A 20576-nucleotide genomic window follows, 5' to 3' on the forward strand; every position below is an offset into this window, starting at 1 on the left:
AAAATGGAAATTTCTGATATCATGGACAAAATGGGTTTGGGATCTCCATTGGGCGGCTCTTTTGTCTGGCTGGCGTCCGGACAAAGTAACAATGATCAACCAGGTAAGAATATTCAAATAGTCTCATCTTTGGACACTCCGACGATTCCACTGCTCACTGGAATGGTGAACTTCGGGACTGACACAATATCTTGTTCGTTAGGCGCGTACATTATGACTTCTACCAACACAAACGTGCCGAGTTCCTCGCCAGATGGGTCGGAGGCTCAGACTACTAATGGCAGTTCACTTCCGCAAACCAACTCTGGTTCAGCAGGGATATTAACGGACCCAGTCCAGAGTACTAACACTGAATCGAATCCTTCACAGACGGGAAGTAATTCATTTTCGGGAAATCCCGCTGGAACAGGCACTGGACCTACCAATTCATCGCCCACAGACAGTATCCTTAATAGTTCATCAAATACTAATACAGGCCCCCCAAATCTTCACACAGGACCTGGTCCTGTAATATTGTCGACTTCGCCTTCTAATGCAAGCTTTCCGACAAACAGCAGTGGTAGTGATTCGTCGATCCCAGGTACAACGTCAGGCTCTAATACATCTGCCGGATTCCCTTCGGATACAAGTACTGGCAATCAGTCACTGCCCACTTCAAACACAGGAACTGACGGTACTCCCTTCCAGTCTGGAACAGGTGGAGCCTCTACCTTAACGCAGAGCGACCCTAACAGCTCTATGACTATAAATTCAAATAGTAACACTGGGAATCCTTCATCCAATGGTACTCAGCCGGCCACTGCCTCTGGACCGAACGCATCCTCGACTTCTATCCTGCCAGCGAATAACTCTAACGACTCTGCAGCTACGAACTCAAACAGCAACACTGGGAATCCTTCGTCCAATGGTGCTCAGCAAGGCACTGCCTATGGACCTAACGCATCCCCAGCTTCTACGCTACCAACGAATAGCTCGAATGGATCTACAACTACGAATTCGAATGGTAACACTGGGTATCCCTCGTCCAATAGTACTCAGCCAGTCACTGCCTCTGGACCTATCGCTTCCTCGACTTCCATCCTTCCAGCGAATAACTCGAATGGCTCTACAACTACGAATCCAAATAGTAATACCGGAAATCCTTCATCTAACGGCACCCAGCCAGTCACTACCTCTGAACCTAACGCTTCATCATCTTCCATCCTAACAGAGAATGACCCTAATGCCTCTACGGCTATGAACTCGAACAGTAACACTGGGGATCCTTCGTCTAATGGCACTCAGCCAGTCGCTACCTCTGGACCTAACGCTTCATTGTCTTCAGACCCCAACGACTCCACGACTGTGAATTCAAACAGTATCACTGCGTATCCTTCGTCGAACGGTACTCAGGCCGCCACAACTTCTGGACCTGTCGCTTCATCCGACTCTATCCTGACAGAAAGTGACCCCAATGACTCTACGGTTATGGATTCAAATAATAACACCGGAAATCCTTCATCTAATGGTACCCAGGCAGCCGGTACCTCTGGACCTGTCACTTCATCCGACTCTATCCTAACAGAGAGTAATCCCAATGACTCTACAGCTATGAACTCAGATAGTAACACTGGGCTTCCTTCGTCCAATGGGTCCCAGCTAACCACCACCTCTAGTCCTGACGCTTCATCGGCTCCTGCATCCGGTGGTGGTTCTAAGTCTTCCTCTGACCCTTTTGGATCATGGAGCTATTTCACACCCTCTATAACTGTCTTTCCAGAATCCTCCGGAACGAAAACATGGGGTTCAACGGGTCTACTGGTTTCAACCACTGGGACCAGCCCCTCTTCGAACAACGGCAGTCAAGGACAAACATAGTCCGACAAGCAATTTTACTATCCTCCAATTTAGTATCAATAAGCAAGTTTATACCCGCTAGCAGAATCCGTGTAAACGTTGCTCCATGTAACGTTTCCCTTGTACCCCTGTCCCTTTTTATCTTCGATTTAGTCCATCCAACACATGTAATATACAAACGCAGTTGGCTCAGGAATTTGTACCGAAAGTGGGGTTTTGCGGAAAATGTATTTTCCGGCTGATTGAGATGAAGTCAAGATATCATGATTGCAGCATTTTCCTGCATAAATCTTAAAGCTATTGTGTCCTCTACTGAATAATATCTTTTGCTGTGGAATCGTCATCTGCAACAGCCTCAAAAGCACTGTCGTGACACCCATTTGTCGTGAACTTGCAATATTCAACTTTATTTATTGATTAATACCGATACGAAACGAAGCGGAGTCATGATGAATCCCAGCTCTGAACACTTCCTGCTACTAAGTTAATCAATTTTCAGACTCTGAGTTACAACAATTAGGTTCATTTCTTTGAGCAGTAATTTTATTTGGCGTATTTCTAGTCCTTATTAAATCACCGAGAATTTTACACTCGCCCTTCGGTCTCGACTCCTTCCGATATGATTGAGAAGCTATTCTCAAAAGTATAAGGCGATGTATCGGATGGAACAAAGTGAGTGAGCTTCATTTTCGTTTGCTGACTCAAGAATGTCCCGATCCCCTCCTGTGCGCATTCATGCTCAGACGACCTCCAGGCTTCCCACACATCCCCACCTCCCCATCCTGCTACTTTTCGACTTTTAGGAGGGAGTGACGGAACCGGTAGATATGCCGTACCATTATGATGTGTCCAGATCCGCGGCGTTGTCTACTTGTTTACCACTTCACGAAGACATCAGGCGCCCGCGACCTAGATTCGAGAGGAATGCCGGCATAGCCTTGGGATAAACTGGTATCCTGGCTCCCGTGGTACTCACGCTATAATACCAGGAGAAGGGCCGAGGTAACAGTGCGGGCGCAAGCGGTATCATTGATTAACATCCCGAATGGTCCTGGATTAAGATTAGGTAGGTTGTACGAGATATTCTTAGCATCTGCTTACGAATTTGAGCTATTTTAAGCAAATTCCAGAGTCACAGAAGTTCTTCCATAAAATTTACAGCCAATATCCGGATATTATAGCCAACGGTATCCTCACGAGGCACAGCCTCGCATTGGGAAAGCTCCTATTGCAATACCTTCACGTATCTGCGCGAGACATACAACGAGCTATTCAATAAAGTCCAGAGATATGCAACCTTTCCGCACTGACGTTCGCACGATGCGAACGATACAGTCAATAGGAATCAGACGTTGCTACCAGATGCGGACGGGAGAATGCGCGAATTAGCACTATCTTCCCCGGCTTGAACTCTATCTCCAGCTTCCGCGGATGCGTATTCGCTACACGGAGGGCTAGAAACATCCTGCCGCAATCATGTGTGCAAAGAGTCTGTATTCGATAAGCCGATAATTCCTAACGGCTTGATCGAAATTAGCACGTTCCATACCGGCACTTTCAAACGGTTGAGCTCACCAGAAACAAAGACGTTCTTCCATGAACTGCAACAATCGCACGGGTGAACATACAGAAAGATATTAAAGGAGGGGAGGGGGTCGAACTTTAGGACTATACCACCTCTCTTGTTCATAGTCGCCATCATGTATATTGCAGGCATCCACGTCCCAAACGACCCCTTTGCGAGTAACGTCGAGACAGTGGTCTGTGGAACTCTTGCACTCGGGGCCCTCGCATCTCTGCGCAAGCTTGCTGCTGCATTTGCTCGTGCTGACGCTACTGGGGGCAAGCTCATCTCTCTCCCTGGTTCGTGGACCGGCAAGCTTGTTACACCAACTCACGCTGCTGCGACCTTCGTGCCCGTTTTCATTTATCTCTTTACGGTTCCATTCGAAGGGTTTCAACAACCTGATTGGATCAAAGCATACGCTCTGCCTGACTACGGTCTCGATGGTTCAACCCAGACCCTACTCAGGTTGATTGGGTGTATCGGAGCCATCGCGTCGTGGGCTCACGCAGAGTATTGCGTACGCAAGCTCGGGCAGAATTGGCACATCATCGGAGTAAGCTTTAAAATTCGCATTGAGTTCCGCATGCTGAAACCCGGTTACTTAATATCTTTGGCGTTTAGGTTCGCGAAAAGCCTAAGATCGTCAACACGGGACCATATTCCATAGTCCGCCACCCATTCTACAGGTGGGCTGATTTGCTCGATTAAGCACTGACGCTACATCACAGCTTATACAGCCATATAGCTCCGTCATTGCCCTAGAGGCTTCATTGGCCCTGATGGGTTGGAGTATCATCCCCATTTACGCACTTGGAATCTGTGCTGCGGCGTTCACAGTGAAGATTCCCATCGAGGCAAGTACCAGTCTCCCACAAAGCGCTGTGTGACTTACTTGAACTGTAATCCAGGAACGGTTGATTGAATCCGACAAGAACATCGGGCCTGATTATAGGGAATACAAGAAGGAGGTCACATCAAGGTTCATACCAGGCATCCTTTAGTAATTGTAACTCCGAACGGAGAAGTCCTTCGTTTGCCTATTTGTAGCATCGGAATTCTTGAGATATTTCTTGCCAATCGAAGTTGTCCTTTCAGGGTTGTTATACGTGTTTTACTGGCACAACTCGCACCTTACTCTTAAGAAGTACTTCTTTACAGTCAATTTCCCCATAGATGAGAAAGAGGGGAATCTTTAGTCCACGGATAACATGTCTGCAACCTACGAATGCGTCGACCTTGCCTATGGAGAACCAAGAAGACCATCAGGTCGAAGTTCGTATTTAAGAAAGGAGTTAAACATCATACAGTTCAAAGTCCGTCGGGCGCCCCCACTCCCTCCTGAGAGTCTTGTATTTTTGTTTGATGCCTTGTGGAATGGAAGAAGTTCTTTTGGGGTCATTGTGTGTACGTCTTACCAGCGAGGTCGCTCTGCCAAATCTTTAGAAGTACTTCCTTTCAGCCGACCTGACCGCAAAGCGTTGAATTTGCTTGATTCAGTCGGAATAACCAACGAAAATGGCACATCACCAAAATAGATTGTTCTATGAAAGGGAGGAACTAGAAGTTCTTCGAAAATTGCACGCACGATATGTGCCACCTACCACCGTCCACTTGGGTCTGTTGAAACGCGGGAATACGTGCGGGTATCGGCTGATCGGACGTCATTGCCATAACAAAGTTTTCGTCCGATTGATAGGACTTGCGTCTCTCAAAGAGTTAAGGAAGAAAATGACCCCCAGCACGAAGGGAGAGAACTATGACATGTCTGGCAGCAGAACGAACCACGTCTGCAGAATGAGTGTGCTTGGGTGCGTCTACAGCTAGGTCAGAAAAAATGCTCCACAATATTCTTTTTCGAGTCGACCTAGAGCTGGCAGCTTGAAGGTGCCAGAGCCAGAACGGCTCTAGCGAGCATGCCAACTTGACATGGTCTCTCGGGGTTCCAGTCACTAACAGTTGAGGAAAAGCCAGGCGAAACAGACGTGGTCTGCATGATAATTGCAATCGATTACCGTACATGCCTTTAGCTAATGGCTGTCAAGTGGGGGGACTGCACTGCGCAGCTCGGGCGGTAGGATATAGAGAACCTTACACGCGCACCCAATCAGCATGGGACAACAAAAAAAGAATGGAGGCACACCTTCCGGATGAACTCCTCTCCACCGACTTCCCAGCCAGTCACGGCAATAGGATGAATACAGTCGCGGACTAGTCTCGAGACCGCCTCCCCCACTCCAAACTTCTCGCCCGTGTATCTTCGCCACCGCATGAGATTGGCCAATAGCTTATAGCGACGAGACAGGAAACGCCGTCGAGCAGGAATAGCCTCTGGATCGAACTTCGCAGACCCGCCTCGTTCAATATACGGCTGGCTAACGGCAATATCGTTATCCACCGCCTGTCGGAAGATCGTAAAAACAGTCTTCTCCAAGAGCTCAAATTTCTCATGTGCGGCAGAGGCTTCTACTTGTTCGGCAAGATCAATGATGGCTCGGACGTGTTTTGACGAATAAGGATCGAAGGCTCCTCCCTGGACAGTCTTGCACAGACGCGGCACAATCGTGGATAACATCGCAGATGCGAGGTCGCCGTCCGGTCCTAGCTGCGGTTCCGTCTCCCTATCTTCGTCTATCGTATCGTTTAGTTGGGCAGATCGCGAGTAGTCATAGAGAGCACCGAACCAAGCGAAACTGTCTAAAGCCCGCTGATTTGAAATTGGATCCCAACCTAACATCTCGAGGCGAACCCAGAATTCCCAAGCACTGACCATTCCGAGGCCACCGAAAGCACCAGAATACGTATCTGAGTATTTATCTCTCCACATGCCAAACCAACGTCCCACACCCTTCTCAGGCTCACGGAATTCGTCCGAACGAACGTCCTGCAATATGGAACGTACTTTGTCTTGAAGACTCGACATCGCAGCCTGGAAGTCCGCTTCATCGGATGGAGAAAGTGATGAGTCAGTAGAGTATCCCTCCTCTTCTTGTGAATCCGTGTGCCGAGAGTGTCGAGCGGCTCGAGCTATGCGACGTTCTCTGAGGGCAATGGTGGAGTTGGTGCCTGGTATAACGCGTCCCAGCTCATCCAACGCATCATGTCCGTTATTGAGGTCAGATGAGGGAGACGCAAGAAAGAGGGACAAATCATCTTCATCGTCTTGACCACGTCGTTTGGAAGTCATATCGCTACGTTCTTTCAGTAGTGAGATGTATTCCTCTTCAAGCCTTTCAAGTTGCGGATACTAGAGGTAAATTAGCAATGCACAGATTAAATATTATCCATATATTCTTACCTTTTCATCCAAGAAGGTAGCTACTGTCTCGACCCATTCTCGGAATGAGCTAAACCAGCTACGCTTTGATTCGGCCTCCTCTACCATTGTCCGCATTTCCTTTTCTTTTCCCTCCAGTATTTCACGCTCGTCGGTTAAGTTAGACACGGACGTTGTACTCGATGCATGGGAATCCGTTAGCTGCGTGAGAGAAAGACTAAGTCGAGCAATGGCGGTTTCCAGAGAAGGCAAAGGCGTCGGGGGCGGGACTAGAAAAATGAATTATTCGAGAATGCAAACACAACTAGAGTAGAAATTCCCATACCCTGAGCAGGCCGATACTCTTGCTTAGGTTTTGGAGTGTTTGCGGATTCCGTATCTCGGCGTGCGCCCCTCCGGAGTTGCTCCCTCTCCCATTCTATTGTTTCTTCATCTTCCTCTTCCCTAATTGGACGCAAGGGTTAGAAAAATGATTAAAAAAAGTGAATAACCTAGTACTTACGCTTCAGCGATCATTTCTTGCATTGTTGCTCGGCGACGCTCCGCGTCTTTCTTCTTCGCCTTCTTTCCAAGCGCGATGCGTTCTTGTGCGGCAGTGTACTCCGCAAATTCTATGCGAAAGAGTGAGATTAGCAAATCCCGCACATCCGTTAGTATCTCTTCAACTTACCATCATCGCCTTCACCAAGATCATCATCCTCTCGCATCAAGCGGCTTTCGGGATGAGGTCCTTGGTATATATCTTCCTTTCGTGTAACAGACAAGGATATAAAATCTTCCTCAGTCTGTTTTGTTTTCCGGAGGACTTCTCTTCTCTGTTTTGCTGCGGCAATAGATGACTCAGATGGTATTTCAGCACCTGCTTCTGAAACGTCGTACAAGTCAGCGCTGAGTCGAAAGACTTTCAAGAAATTGACAACTACCTGTTGCAACTGTCTCGTCAACTATGACTGCGCCAGCCATCTCACTTGCATCGAGAACGATGTCAGAATCAGGAGTTGGATCTAATGTATGCACGGCCGATGGTGCAGCTTGCGTACTGGCCCTTAGTTCGGTGAGGTATTCTTTACTATATACGCCTCCGCTGGTCTGTGGAGTGGCTGTAACTTGGTCAAGGCCACTAGGCAGGGCAATGCTTGAAGAGGTATTAGGACATGTGCAACGCGCGCAGACGTAACGAAATCCTTACCCGGCAACTGCTGACGAGGCGAGTTTGAGCTTGCGACCAACACCAGATTTCTTAACCTGAAAGACTTCTCCATCTCCTTCCTCGAAAACAATTCGTAAGATAATAGCTCCGTATAACAATTATAATACTCACCTCTTCATCACCACCGAAACTCAGCCGAGCCTTCGGTTTTGTGCGCTCCCTGTGCTGCTTCTTCAGCTTCGCAGCAAGTGTACTCGGAGCCGCTGAATCTTCACCCTCTTTTTGTGCATCATCACTTGGAGACACTGCACGAGTTCGCGTTGTCCTCGCCTTTGATCTCTTGAATATTGCAGCTGGCGCGTCGTTGTCCATGCCTTTGTGCTCACGGTGGAATATCAAGCACCAACATTCGCTGAATCTGATTCAGTCAAATCTTTGTGTCTGTCACGTGCTCTATTCTCACGCCGATCATCATTACGGGCGTCGGCTGGCGCACTCTTTGGCGCCTTGGAGGTTTCCAGCTTGCCACGACTTGAACAACGAGCGCTGTGGCGGGTTCTAGTGTGTCACTTTTGAATGTCTGAATCTCATCAGAAGCCAAAGCCTCGTCCACGCCCTCGGCCTCGTAATGCAGCTTCACAAGAAACTGACACTCCAGGACCTTCTTCCAAGTCTCCAATAGAAGTCGAAGACTCGTTATTTATTCGCAATAAAAACAGGAGCGCGAATAGCTGGAGCAAGATAAACAACGCTGTAGACAGTGAGAATTATCTATTCTCGCACCTCTATGCTGCCTATATACACAATACATTACAGAGCGAGAAGCTCGACAGCGTTCGGTCGACCCTGATTCGAGCGATTCGGACTCCCCGCGTGCGAAGAAGGCCAGACGCCAACCATTCGAGCCTAGACCTAAGGAGATGCCAGCCTGGGCGAAGTCAGAAGGTCTGATAGAGTGAGTTTCTTTGCGTGTACATCGTTCAATATTGACCTTATTTATGCAAAGAATCCAGGACTCTGACTCGGAAGGGGAAAGCAACGCTTCAATACTTGACATAGATTCACACATTACGAAGAGTTCTCCAGATGCCTTGCCTACACGTATTCAACGGCGGCAGCGCAGTCGGTCAAGGTCGGAATCACCTGAGCCGGAAGTCTATATCGCAGAACAGATGGGGCGAGAACGAGCTCGGTAAGCCACGATTCGTTGTTCGTTGTTCCCCCATACTCATCACTTAGTTTCTGTAGTATGATCCTAGCTAGCAGGAAAATAGGGAGCAGATCCCCTATAATTGTTTCTGACAAGGAGGACGACGAACTGGACAACATGAAGGAACTTCCAGCTGAACTTGCAGCGATTAAAGCGGAAGCGCGAAGAAAATTGGACAGGGTCATTTCTGCAGAGAATAGATCCGCGTCAACGGCTACAGTCGAGCTCAGAATTACGCTGAGGCCGCATCCTGAGGACGCATCAGCCAAATCATTAAACTTCTCCCATACCATGAATCGGGTACGTTTGAAAGGCAATTGCAAAGTACCATGCTCAATAATTGCATCCGTGCAGAACGAAAAGTTCGAACAGCTATTCCACGAAGTCGCCGATGCTGGTGATATTCCGGTCAACAGACTCGTTGTCCTATTTAACAACCATAGGGTGTATCCATTTTCCACCCCGCAGACTTTTTCAATCTGGTCAGAAGCAGACCTAGGTAACAAACCACTTTAACTTTCTTGTTGATTAGTCTAATAAGCTTTTCTGTAGTGGCTTATGAAGAACACGTATATCAATACGTTAAGTCGCAATTACAATCCCCGCCACCCGTCAAGGATGCCAGTGTTGCGCCAACGGATAACCGCCCTGGCACAACGAGTGTACATGAGTATAACGGGGAGAGGGATGTGGCCCAGGACAAAGCCGATACATTCAAGCTACACGTCCGCTCGGGAGAAACGACAATCACCGTTGCTGTTCGCAATACGACGAAATGCAGTGCAATCGTATCGAACGTACTTAAGAAACTCGGAAAGCCCGCGTCAGCTGAGAAGAAAGCACGCATAGAGGTCGATGGTGAGAAACTGGGTCCTAACAGTGAGATTGGCGAAGTGGAGTTGGAGGATGGAGACTTGGTTGATATTGTTGGTGTATGATGAGAGTATCCGGTCCATATTGGATGCGAGGTTTTGCTGCAGCTCTATTGTACTCTAAGTAATTCTTTCCGCCTGGCTTTGTAGAAATCTGTAACGCTATTATTCTTTTGGGTATGATGCTTTCCTGTTACGTTAATGCTTCACACATATCTTGCTGTAACTGTAGCAAAGTAATCCAAGGATAATACATAGGAAATAAGAAACTTCAAAGTCCCATATGACAACATCTGCAGTGAACATGTCACAGAAACCAGTTCTGTGAAGTACTTCACCATACATTTGCAAACCTCCCAATTGCCCATGCAAACCCACCTCCCCCAACAGGAACGAGCAAAATCCAGACGCCGATGTCCCACATGACTCGCCGTCCCAGACGACGACGCTGCAACGCACGTTCTTTACGAAGAAGTAACTCTTCTGTGTCTCGATCATGCCCGGTTGGACTGAGTTCGTCGTCGTCATCGGAGACTATGCCTGACGTAGAACGCAGTAGCGGCCGTGGATCGACAATTATTGACATTGGCCGACGGAAGTTGTGTAGGATGATATGCAGGAGCGCAGGTAGAAAGTACGTTGATAGGAGGACGAGAAGCACGGTGATATCCTCTAGTATAGGTTCCACAGCTTCTGGGAGGAGGGAAAGTGCGAAGAGTAGGATTACGAGTGCATATCGTCCCAGTGGCTGATTCGTTAATCGACGTAATACAGAGGGAACAGGGAATGGAGAAGTTGCTAGCAACGGAGGTATTGCAAGGAGAAGTATGAATGCTGTGAGAGTCGCGATGAGCGCTTGCACTAGGGATGCGTCCTCCTAGATAGATGGTCACAAATCAATAATTCTATCAGTGATAGGAGGGGATACGTACACTCGATTCCTTATCTCCATGTGATTTTACTGAAGGGAATAATACAGGGAGGACTAGACTCGTTCCGACAACAGTCGCATAGAAGGATATGGATGAAACAGAAAGGTATCGTTTCTCTTTCTTGTCACTATTGGTGTACGATCCGACCGTTCCAGCAAAGATGTGCAGGTTTGATAAAGAAGTGAAGGCAAAGGCAACTGATGCTGAACCAGGAATGAGTGATCATTCTGCTGCACAAAGTATCTAAGCTTACATATATCCTGCAGAAGGCGGCCTTGCGGTACCATAACGTTGTCGGTATTGAGGGCACCCGTGGCATGCGCGTAAACGATGGCGCATAACCAGATAACGTACAATGCATTTGATACACCAGTCGTATAAACCAGCCGCCGACTTGCCAGATTCGGGGCCAGAGCAATCGGGGTGAGAAAGATTATATACACCACAGACAAGGTGAAGGATGGTGAAATCAAAGATATGTCGTCAGGCCACAGTGGTTCAATACAACTTTTCGCACCTGGAATTACTTCGAATTTAATAACAAAAAATTATCCAACAGTAAAAACCGCTCACCCTTAAAGTACACAGTTGCCAGTAGTATACGCATCACCCCGCTGCACACCTGTGCAATAGCCCTCACATACACCCGAATACCCGCTTTACGTCGTCCTCTTGCGACTGCCTCAGCTACTATATCACCCACGTCGGATCTCCGGACGTAACGCGCGAGTAAGAACCATATTTGCCGAGCGAACACAGAGAGGAAAGAAAACACAAGTAAAGCCGGAATGGAGATCTTGAGTGGTGTCTGGCTGCTCAAAATGAGCATTACTCCGAGTTTAAGGCACGGAGACAGAAAATAACCAAAGACGATCGACGGGGGAAGTACTACTTCTGGTCCAGAGTTGTTTTCTTGAAAATCATCCTCGTCCGAAAGCATGAATGCTCCATCATTGGTATCCCTGTCCTCGATACGTATGAGTGCCGAGGTTAAGCTGTTGTCTGAAGACGGTGGTGTTTCGTCGGAAGGATGAGAGCTACTAGAGTCGGTCGAGAAACGGGACGTAGGCTGGGAAGCCATGTCGGCCTCGGGAATAGAGAAGGCGAGAGTGCAAGCTAGCAAGCAAGAGTATGTACAGCGGGTCTGGCGTTGACCATGCGCGGCCAGAGAGTGTGAGCTGGTCCAAGTGAGAGTGCGCAGCAGTAACTGAATTATGCGTTGACGGTGATAATAGCCACCTCTGCGAACAAAACGTTCCTAAACTCCACATTGGGTATCAAATTCCCACTTTGCTCGTACTACTTATCAAGCCAATTCCAAGAATATAAGATTATATCAAGCTTCAGATCCTTGGCAGTGATGCATTTTAATATAATGTGCGACAAGCAGGTAGCTTCTAATTGTTTGAGAAGAAGAATTGTTGTTGTGAATTTGCAATGATGGATTTCTCATTTCACAACCAAGTAGACATGACACTTGGTATTACCGAGTAACCACTAAGTCGGATGACGTGCAGCCTTGCTGCTCATTCTGCCTTCCATGTCATTGATGGATGACGAACATGTACTGGAATTGGGTGGCGTTTGGATATATCCACACAGGTCAATTATAAGAGTACATTTGGCCTGCAAGAAGGAACATATTCAGTTATTGACTTCAAAGCAATAGTCAACGGACATTGACTTTAAAAGGCACTAGAAAAGAGATCTCACCTAGTCCATTCGAATCGAGCTTTGGCTCATTCACTTGTCTATTAGCTTCCGTATGGCAACAGTTTATGTAGTTTTGCCCTTTGAGTCGTGCTGGAGTAAGTTGTCTGAGCCAGACGATTTTTTCTACTGGGACGCTTGTGCTCGTTCAAATGTTGATGACCAGCTTGCGCCTAGAAGAAAGAGAGAAAGGAAAGGTAAACAAGCCTTTCGTTGGACACAACGTCTGGAGGGAGGGAGACAACGCACGCGTTTAAATTGGCCATTTGCTAGTGCTTTCCACCTCTTCTTTGCACCGGAATGGCTCTTCAGCTTCGGAAAGTGAGAAGCAGCGGTTGCCGAGAATGCTCTACCGGCCTGGACCAGCCGTAAGGCATTAAGAATGAACATTCCGGCTCGAAGATTTGACAACAAAACGTTCTTTCCCTGTCTTTTGAAGCCATTACTCCAGATGACGTATCACGTGAAGATTGTCGGTACGCGCGTCGAAGGCTCAGCGAACTGAAATGGACTGCATTACATTACCGTCCGAGGCGCCACGGTCAAGTGCCTTAGTATCAAACCACCATGAGCGACTCGCGCGCGCCGAATGCTGGCGATGATGCTGAACGGGTGAGATAAGTCGCGTCTGGCCCGATTAAGAAGCTAACTTTCCTCGAAATTCAGATGCGCCTAAAGAGACTTGCGAAGCTGGGAGCACCAAGTCCATCTCCTGGTGCGGCCTCGTCGTCTCAACCAAAGGCGTCTTCACCTCCTCCGAAAGTTAATCCAAAGCCCTCTTCGAAATCAACTCCATCTCCCTCGACGCCTGTGGCGCCGCCGCCGCCAGCTCCAGTCTTTGCCAGGAAAGCCACCGTTCCTGCCAGCCTTAATATTCCAGCTTGGGACAATGAAACTGTCGGTCAGGTCCTTGGAGTAACATTGGATGTGAGCAGAATCATACGTTTACGTATGCATTTTCTGACGAAGTGCAGCGAGATTATGCAGAGAGGCGTCAATGGGGTCCGGTATGGCTGAAATACTTACAGCAGGAACTGGACTCTGAACAACCAGGTATATTCATTCTTTAAGTATGGCAATTTGTACAAATACCATTTCCCTACAGATGCTCCAAAACCCTGGAAACTAACTGCGGAACTCGCTGATCGACTATTAATCTCGAGGATCGAAGTAAATCGGGAGACAATGTCGTAAGCTCGTGTTTACAACAGTCTTGGATTGGAGATCTGCTTGCTGACCGCTCTTGAAGAGATGATCTAGATTATTTACCAGTCCTTGCATCTCTTCCTGAGGATGAAACCATTTTCGAATACCTTATTGGATGTTGGAGACGACACAACAATATTAGAACCGCCCTCGCAAAGAAAGTATGTATATGTGCTCTCATTTCCCTCATAATAATACTGAGATTTTGGTTCTCAGAATCTAACTCCTCAGGATTCGCAGCACGCACATTCAGTTCTGAATAAACTCAAAGACTTGATAGTCAGTTATGCTGGCCTCGATCTGCAAGATCCCGAAATGTTCACACAAACACGAAGGTGCGGATATATGCGCCTTTAGTAGGCGATATACCCACGAAGCTGACGCTAATTATATAGCAAAGCAACAGGGCCTCCAGAGCTGGTCTCAAATTTGTTATCTCTCTCTAGCCTCACCGACCCCTTGTCCAGCAGTTTTTCTGGAACCGTCCTCACTGCTGATGAAGTTCCCCTGTTCTTGCAAGATCTGGTTGCGCGGTTTGAACCTGATGGAGAACTTGACTCGGTCTTGGGAACAACAATCAGGCAGCTTCTGTTTCATGTTTCACTTGCTCGTCCGGAAGGTATTGGTGGCGCGGATGCAGGCTGGCGGGGAGTTCTGAGTGGGTTAGAAGCACTGGTCGCAATTAAACCTATTGCTGTTATGATGACCAGGCTGCCGGAATGGAATCCATCGTCAGCTACTGCATCGAATATTGAGTTAACGAGTTTAATGGGTCCGTTGTTGCGATTAAGCGTATTTGGGAGGGAGTGGGTGAGTAACTCTGTCCTTCATGACCGTTTCATACTTAGATCGGTATTAGCCAACAATAGCCAATTCCTACTTCTCTGATCCAGAGAAGAGGTCTCATAATGACATCGAATCTTCCAACGCCAGTTTTAGAGGAACACTCAAGAGCTTGCAAGTAGGTCATCGTAGATACTTTTACCAAAATAGACGCTAAGACTTATATATTTAGTCCGCCCTATTTCAAGTCTTCAATGCAATCGTTCGTGCTTCACCGGAGTCCAGAGAAGCTGTACTGGGTTATTTTTCTAGGGTGGTTTCGTTGAACGTGAAACGAGGTGGGATGCAGGTAAATCACAACAATTATTTAAGTTGGGTCATTCAGGCTAACTTCGAATAGGTGGACTTTGCCACGGTTGCCTCTGATGGATTCATGGTCAATCTCCACGCCGTTCTACTGCGCTTTGCTGAGCCTTTTATGGATGCGCAATACTCGAAGGTGTGCATTAGGGATCTATAGACTTTGTGAATTCACTAATCACTCATTCTCAAGATCGACCGCATTGATCCTTGTTATCTGGGACGTTCTTCTCGGGTCGACGTATCCGACGAAACTCGAATCAAAGCAACAGTAGATGAAGTAAATGAATGGAACAGGGAGGTACAAGCTTCAGGAGGTTTGTCCAATGCCTTCAAACTTTCTGACCCTTGCTTACGCGACATATATAGGACCTGCTCCTAACTTCATTTCGGATATATTTTACCTGACTGCTGCAATGAACCATTATGGTCCCATTCGAACGATTCAGTCATTCGATGACCTATATAAGCAAGCTGATGAGCTGCAGAGGCATATTGATCTTCTGACGTCGAGTATGGCTCCGATGCATCCTGGTGTATGTCTGTCTTATGACTGTTGTAAATGTCTTCTCTGATTTCCTGTTCAGGATCCATTCATGCTTCGGATCCAAGCAGGAATTGAAGCAGCAAAAGTGAGAATATTTGACCAATGGAAGAGAGATTTCGCATTGACAACCACATTTTCTTCAGAAAGAACTTGCTAAAGTCCACATGGAGCGTCTCGCATATCAAGTGCAGCTCCTCGACCCGGAGTTCATCTTCCGACAAATAGGGTTCACGAATTTCCTTGAGACATGGCTTATACGTCTTGTGGACCCGAAGAAGTCCCACCCGAAGCCAACCGTAGAGTGAGGACTGTTCTATGAGAACGTTGGTAATGCAACGTGCTGACGATTCTGCAGAGTTCCGTTGCCCAAAGAAATACCGACGGTGTTCCGAATGCTTCCTGAGTATTTCTTAGAGGACGTTGTGGACTTTTTGCTTCATCTAATGAGGTGTGCACCAGAGTATCCTCTATTTTTTTTCCGATTAATTGACATGCGTACCTTTTTGTAGAAACTCACCGATGAGCTTGGACTTAACTGGGAAAAACGAGCTCGTAACTTGGGCACTTACCTTCCTTCGTTCGTCTTGGTATATCAAAAACCCCTTCCTCAAGGCAAAAATCAATGAGGTAATATCGCTTATTGTATTAATGAGGTAACCAGCTGAGAAATTTGTTAGGCCATTTTCTACGGTACTCTCAGTTATGGGAGACAAAATGGAGTACTTGTCAACATATTAAACACGGATCCATTCGCATTGAAGCATCTCATCCCAGCCCTTATGTCTTTCTACATAGGCGAGTACTCGGCCAGCTCCAATACATGTCGCGGCGTTCTGATTAAAACTGACAGAGGTCGAGCAAACTGGAGCAAGCTCGCAGTTCTATGACAAATTTAGTAAGTAGTAACGATATAATGATGCATCCTCCTTGAGCTTATCAATATATCCTTTAGACGCTCGGTAGGGCCTAGTAATTCCGTCTGCTATGTAATTCCACTTATCCGATGTGTAGGCGGAATATTGCATACATTCTGAAGGCCATTTGGAGCAACCCATCGCACCGCCAGGCTCTACATTCTGAAGCCAAGTACGTACAGAAACGTTCGATGCCTTCTTTGTTTCATCTTTGACGTTGCGTGCAGTGATACGGACAAGTTTGTTCGCTTCGTGAACCTTATGATTAATGACGTGACATATCTTATGGACGAATCGCTCAGCGAACTAACTCAGATTGCGACGATTCAAAACGAGATGGAGAGCCCTGAATGGCAAACCAAATCTCAAGAATACCGCCATGAACGAGAAGGGACTTTGCGTTCACTCGAGCGACATGCGTCGGGATACACAACTCTGGGGCGGTCAACAGTTGATATGCTGAAGATATTCACCGCAGAAACCAAAGCGCCGTTTATGGTACCAGAAATAGTTGATCGCCTTGCAGCGATGTTGGACTACAACCTCGACGCACTCGTTGGCCCTCGTTGTTCAGACTTGAAAGTCAAGGATCGCGAGAAATACCGCTTTGAGCCACGAAAGCTCCTCAGTGATATCTTGCAGATCTACTTGAACCTTTCCGATCAAGGTGAATTTGTACGTGCGGTTGCGAATGACGGACGGAGCTACAGGAAGGAGCTGTTTGAGAGTGCGGCGAGTATCGCGCGCAAACGAACACTCAAGACAGAGGATGAGATCGAGCAACTGCGCATCTTTGTTGTGAAGGTCGAAGAGATGAAGGCGACTATTGAGGTTGAAGATGATCTGGGAGAAGTACCAGACGAATTCCTGGGCATGTCCTTGTTTAACCCTCTTGTCTCACCACTTCTCACTCATACTCTTCTTCGTCCCCACAGATCCATTGATGTTCACAGTGATGCGCGATCCAGTCATCTTACCGTCTTCAAGGATCAGTATAGATCGTTCCACGATCAAATCGCACTTGCTTTCTGATGCAACGGATCCGTTCAATCGTTCACCCCTGACTTTGGAAGAGGTTACTCCCAGTACGCCACAACATTTCACTAAATGGGATCTTGCTATGTCTGACTACTTTCATGTTAGATACCGAACTGAAGGCCCGAATAGGCGCATTCCTCGCTGAGCGTCGTAAGACAGGGAATACTGCTCTCGATGTACCAGAGAAGGACGTGGTGAATATGGATGTGGACGCGGATGCTTCAGGATGAACGTGATAGATGAAAAGAACTAGCCAGCCTTGGAATGTATCATTAAAACCGGACTCTAACAGTTGATATTACGTCGGATTGCATAAATATGAACCATAAAGATTAACATTGATAAATGTCCCTGACGTTGTACAATCCAGAAGCGAGGTATATAGTGTTCACGTTGAGATATTTCACGAATGAAATTCCAGGGACCACTGAATGTCTTTTGAACCGTGTATATGCCGAAGGTGACGTGCTCACGCTTTAGGTGCTGGTGGATGGATCGGGGCCGACCAAGATAAACGTCCCACCCAACGGGTTACCAAGTCCAACGTCCAACGCAAATTGGCTGATATTGAAGTTAGCAATCGAGGTCGTCGAGTTCACCTCGGTCTGGTTGTTGAAGTCTGCAGGCTGGTCGAAGAGAAGGAACACATATCTACACGGACGAATGAAATGTCAACGACTGCAACAGTGGATCCGTAGGATTACTAACCTGTGAGGATCGGAACCGGCAGGTGGGGTAGGCTGCTGGAATTCGGACAACGCAGGAGTCGAGTTTGACAAAAGCTGGAGACCATCTGCATCCGCTGGGCCTGCTACAAAGTTGCCACCAAGGAAATGTCGAATCTGTGCGCTTGAGGGATCTTGCGGCGTCGGAGCATCGAGGTCAACCATCGCGACTACGAAAGTCTCGTTCGCAACGGTCGACGAGGCGTTGAGGATGCCAAAGACAGGGGGTATAGCAGTTTCTATGTTTAAACAGTAGTGAATAAAGCGAGTTCAAGAAACCGCCGACTATAAAGCACGGTTGTCTCAGGATACTTACGGTTCCGAGGGAGTTGAACACCTGCTGTGACGTTCACCTGCGGACCCGAGGCTTGCGGGAAGGAGACTTCCAACAAGGTCGTTGGGTCAAAGGTAATACTCGCGTTCGCGGGAATCTAAAGAGCCGATGAGCTTCAACCATTCGCAACAAGGGTGTAATAATCAGACGTACGTTCGCATCGTTAAACGCCGACACGACAGTATCGAGACTCGTATCCTGACCGAAAGTAAATAAAGCCAGAGAGGCGATACTGAGCAAGCTTGTCAGAGACTTGAAGTACTTCATGATGAAAGGACTTCAGAGGACGAGGTTTCAGAGCCAGACTTCATGCTCTTTTATAACGACCGGTTGCCATTCAACAAGTTCATAGAAACTACGAGAGCTCTCTAATTACATATGTTCCCGGCGTTGGAGGCGTGGGCAACTGACTGCGCATGCAATCTATTTCAAAGCGTGAATCGCGCGTACATTTCGGGTGCCGAAGCCAGTTCCACGAAGCAAATCTAGAATGGTGAGAGTTTCAAGAGCTCGAAGATGATCATATTATTGGCGAGGGAGCATGCGAAGCACGAGCGGGCCGAGCGCTAATTCGAGATAATTTCCTCTTTCATACAAGCGAGCTTCTTCACATTTGTCTGCGATCGCACGGTATAGTCGCAGCAAATCGGATGATATCATTGTAGCACAAACAAAATCAGTAATAACACGCCAAATTACACGAACTCCACAAAGTTTCTCATACCCTGCTCGCCATTACAAGTTCACATGGCGTTATGTGCTGGGGTCGGGACCCACCAGTATGAACGTGCCTCCTAGAGGGTTGCCAAGACCGGCATCCTGTGCAAACTGGCTGATGTTGAAGTTGGTGACCGGCGTCGAGGCGTTGACCTCCGTCTGGCTGTTAAAACCAGTGGGTTGCTGGAACAGAAGAAATACGTATCTAACGATAAACACAGTCAGTTTGCTGGGCCTCCAGACGTATCAACCAGAGCTCACCTGTGAGGGTCAGATCCCGCTGGTGGTGTCGGTTGCAGGAAATTTGACAAAGCCGGGGTGGAGTTCGTCAACGGGAACAGTTGACTTGGCTGGACGCGGCCCAGTTGGAAATTGCCCCCAAGGAAGTGTCTGATCTGCGCCTCTGTAGGATCCTGCGGCGTCGGAGGGTCCAGGTCTACCATTGCCACGACAAATGTGCCATGAGGGTCACGAAGGGAGCCAAAACGTTCAATGCCAAAGGTAGGCGGAATAGCCGTTTCTACGACAGGAGTTAATTGACTGTCAATTGCTTGGCGTGAACCTAGCAACAACAGTGACTCACGATTCCGAGGAAGCTGGATACCGGCATGAACTTTAACGTCAGGCCCCGACGCCTGAGGAAATGCGACCTCTAGCAGAAGGTTTGGATTGAATGTTATGTCTGCGTCTTGAGTTATCTACATACAATTGTTAATGATTGTTTAAGTTTATTTTGAAAGAACCGACATTAGCATCCTCGAAGGCGGTCCTGACTACCCGTAGACTCGTATCCTGACCCACGGCGAGTGCAGCTAATGAAAGGAGGGGCACGACGTTCGCGAGAAAGACCATCTTGAAGTCGAGCGATCCAGTCTCGTCGCCCTCGCGTATCCTTACTATATAATCTGAGAAACGATGGGCTATTGTTGCCTTCGGTTAGTTTAGTCATGGTCATGAGAGAGTTACGAAGAAAATACAGAGATCATGTCCAGACCAAGCATGGGAGGACCGGTCTTATTAAATCATTTATGAGAAAGTACCCGCGGGATTGGCTTCGATGAATGCGTCGTGTCTCCAAATATAGCAACGAGAGACTGAAGCATGCCGTTCCTCATCGAGTGAGCTCATTTCCACCGTCACTTGGGATCTTCTCTTCATAGACGCGCCTGGCCACGGAACACTCAAGTTCCTTCATCGTTTAGGAGTTCCGCTCTATTTTAGTATCACCTGGCATCCAGATGGTTCCCGTCCATGCACTCGACCACGCTCTTCAACTGTCTAGTCCACGTGAATGAGTACTTGGCTGGCACTATGATGTTCAACGGGCCGGTAGGAAAGTATAGATCATATAGAACAGAAGGTACCGAGAAAACATTGTATTGCATTGGCGCAGCCAACAAT

The 20576-nt window shown here is 47.6% G+C and overlaps 8 protein-coding genes across 8 annotated transcripts; 3 read left to right on the forward strand and 5 right to left on the reverse strand.

Annotated features, from left to right (window-relative positions):
• Positions 1–3536: 3536 nt before the first annotated feature.
• On the forward strand, positions 3537–4404 carry FOMMEDRAFT_114877 (uncharacterized protein; the record flags this gene model as incomplete). The annotated part of the gene is made up of 4 exons (XM_007271796.1): positions 3537–3956; positions 4025–4089; positions 4149–4284; positions 4312–4404. 4 exons carry the CDS (start codon positions 3537–3539, stop codon positions 4402–4404), a joined length of 714 nt encoding a protein of 237 aa, XP_007271858.1.
• Positions 4405–5507: 1103 nt separating this feature from the next.
• Positions 5508–8199, reverse strand: FOMMEDRAFT_97947 (uncharacterized protein; the record flags this gene model as incomplete). The annotated part of the gene is made up of 8 exons (XM_007271721.1): positions 5508–6647; positions 6699–6946; positions 7003–7121; positions 7180–7288; positions 7348–7536; positions 7601–7812; positions 7882–7946; positions 7999–8199. The coding sequence occupies 8 exons, from the start codon at positions 8197–8199 to the stop codon at positions 5508–5510; spliced, it is 2283 nt and encodes a 760-aa protein (XP_007271783.1).
• A 204-nt stretch (positions 8200–8403) lies between these two features.
• On the forward strand, positions 8404–9975 carry FOMMEDRAFT_137384 (uncharacterized protein; the record flags this gene model as incomplete). Its single annotated transcript, XM_007271797.1, has 6 exons — positions 8404–8587; positions 8644–8782; positions 8834–9019; positions 9076–9337; positions 9392–9536; positions 9590–9975. The coding sequence occupies 6 exons, from the start codon at positions 8404–8406 to the stop codon at positions 9973–9975; spliced, it is 1302 nt and encodes a 433-aa protein (XP_007271859.1).
• A 268-nt stretch (positions 9976–10243) lies between these two features.
• Positions 10244–11922, reverse strand: FOMMEDRAFT_162398 (uncharacterized protein; the record flags this gene model as incomplete). The annotated part of the gene is made up of 4 exons (XM_007271798.1): positions 10244–10786; positions 10842–11044; positions 11095–11358; positions 11415–11922. 4 exons carry the CDS (start codon positions 11920–11922, stop codon positions 10244–10246), a joined length of 1518 nt encoding a protein of 505 aa, XP_007271860.1.
• Positions 11923–12595: 673 nt separating this feature from the next.
• On the reverse strand, positions 12596–12941 carry FOMMEDRAFT_162399 (ribosomal protein L35; the record flags this gene model as incomplete). Its single annotated transcript, XM_007271799.1, has 2 exons — positions 12596–12724; positions 12801–12941. The coding sequence occupies 2 exons, from the start codon at positions 12939–12941 to the stop codon at positions 12596–12598; spliced, it is 270 nt and encodes an 89-aa protein (XP_007271861.1).
• Positions 12942–13095: 154 nt separating this feature from the next.
• On the forward strand, positions 13096–17717 carry FOMMEDRAFT_171416 (uncharacterized protein). The gene is made up of 23 exons (XM_007271800.1): positions 13096–13163; positions 13218–13478; positions 13526–13604; positions 13657–13741; positions 13801–13918; positions 13974–14092; positions 14153–14567; positions 14617–14718; positions 14773–14889; positions 14941–15039; positions 15094–15217; positions 15270–15436; positions 15488–15532; positions 15591–15748; positions 15803–15895; positions 15957–16074; positions 16125–16242; positions 16298–16342; positions 16400–16406; positions 16459–16533; positions 16589–17232; positions 17297–17446; positions 17505–17717. The coding sequence occupies exons 1-23, from the start codon at positions 13119–13121 to the stop codon at positions 17627–17629; spliced, it is 3309 nt and encodes a 1102-aa protein (XP_007271862.1). The 5' UTR covers positions 13096–13118; the 3' UTR covers positions 17630–17717.
• Positions 17718–17875: 158 nt separating this feature from the next.
• FOMMEDRAFT_32251 (PEBP-like protein) lies at positions 17876–18725 on the reverse strand (the record flags this gene model as incomplete). The annotated part of the gene is made up of 4 exons (XM_007271558.1): positions 17876–18050; positions 18108–18363; positions 18441–18555; positions 18612–18725. The coding sequence occupies 4 exons, from the start codon at positions 18723–18725 to the stop codon at positions 17876–17878; spliced, it is 660 nt and encodes a 219-aa protein (XP_007271620.1).
• Positions 18726–19211: 486 nt separating this feature from the next.
• On the reverse strand, positions 19212–19636 carry FOMMEDRAFT_97618 (PEBP-like protein; the record flags this gene model as incomplete). The annotated part of the gene is made up of 2 exons (XM_007271596.1): positions 19212–19380; positions 19437–19636. Coding segments are annotated over 2 exons (369 nt in total), but the record flags the coding sequence as incomplete, so codon positions are not given.
• Between the last annotated feature and the right edge of the window lie 940 nt (positions 19637–20576).

The sequence above is a fragment of the Fomitiporia mediterranea genome (assembly GCF_000271605.1).
Source record: "Fomitiporia mediterranea MF3/22 unplaced genomic scaffold FOMMEscaffold_18, whole genome shotgun sequence".
NCBI lineage: Eukaryota > Fungi > Basidiomycota > Agaricomycetes > Hymenochaetales > Hymenochaetaceae > Fomitiporia > Fomitiporia mediterranea.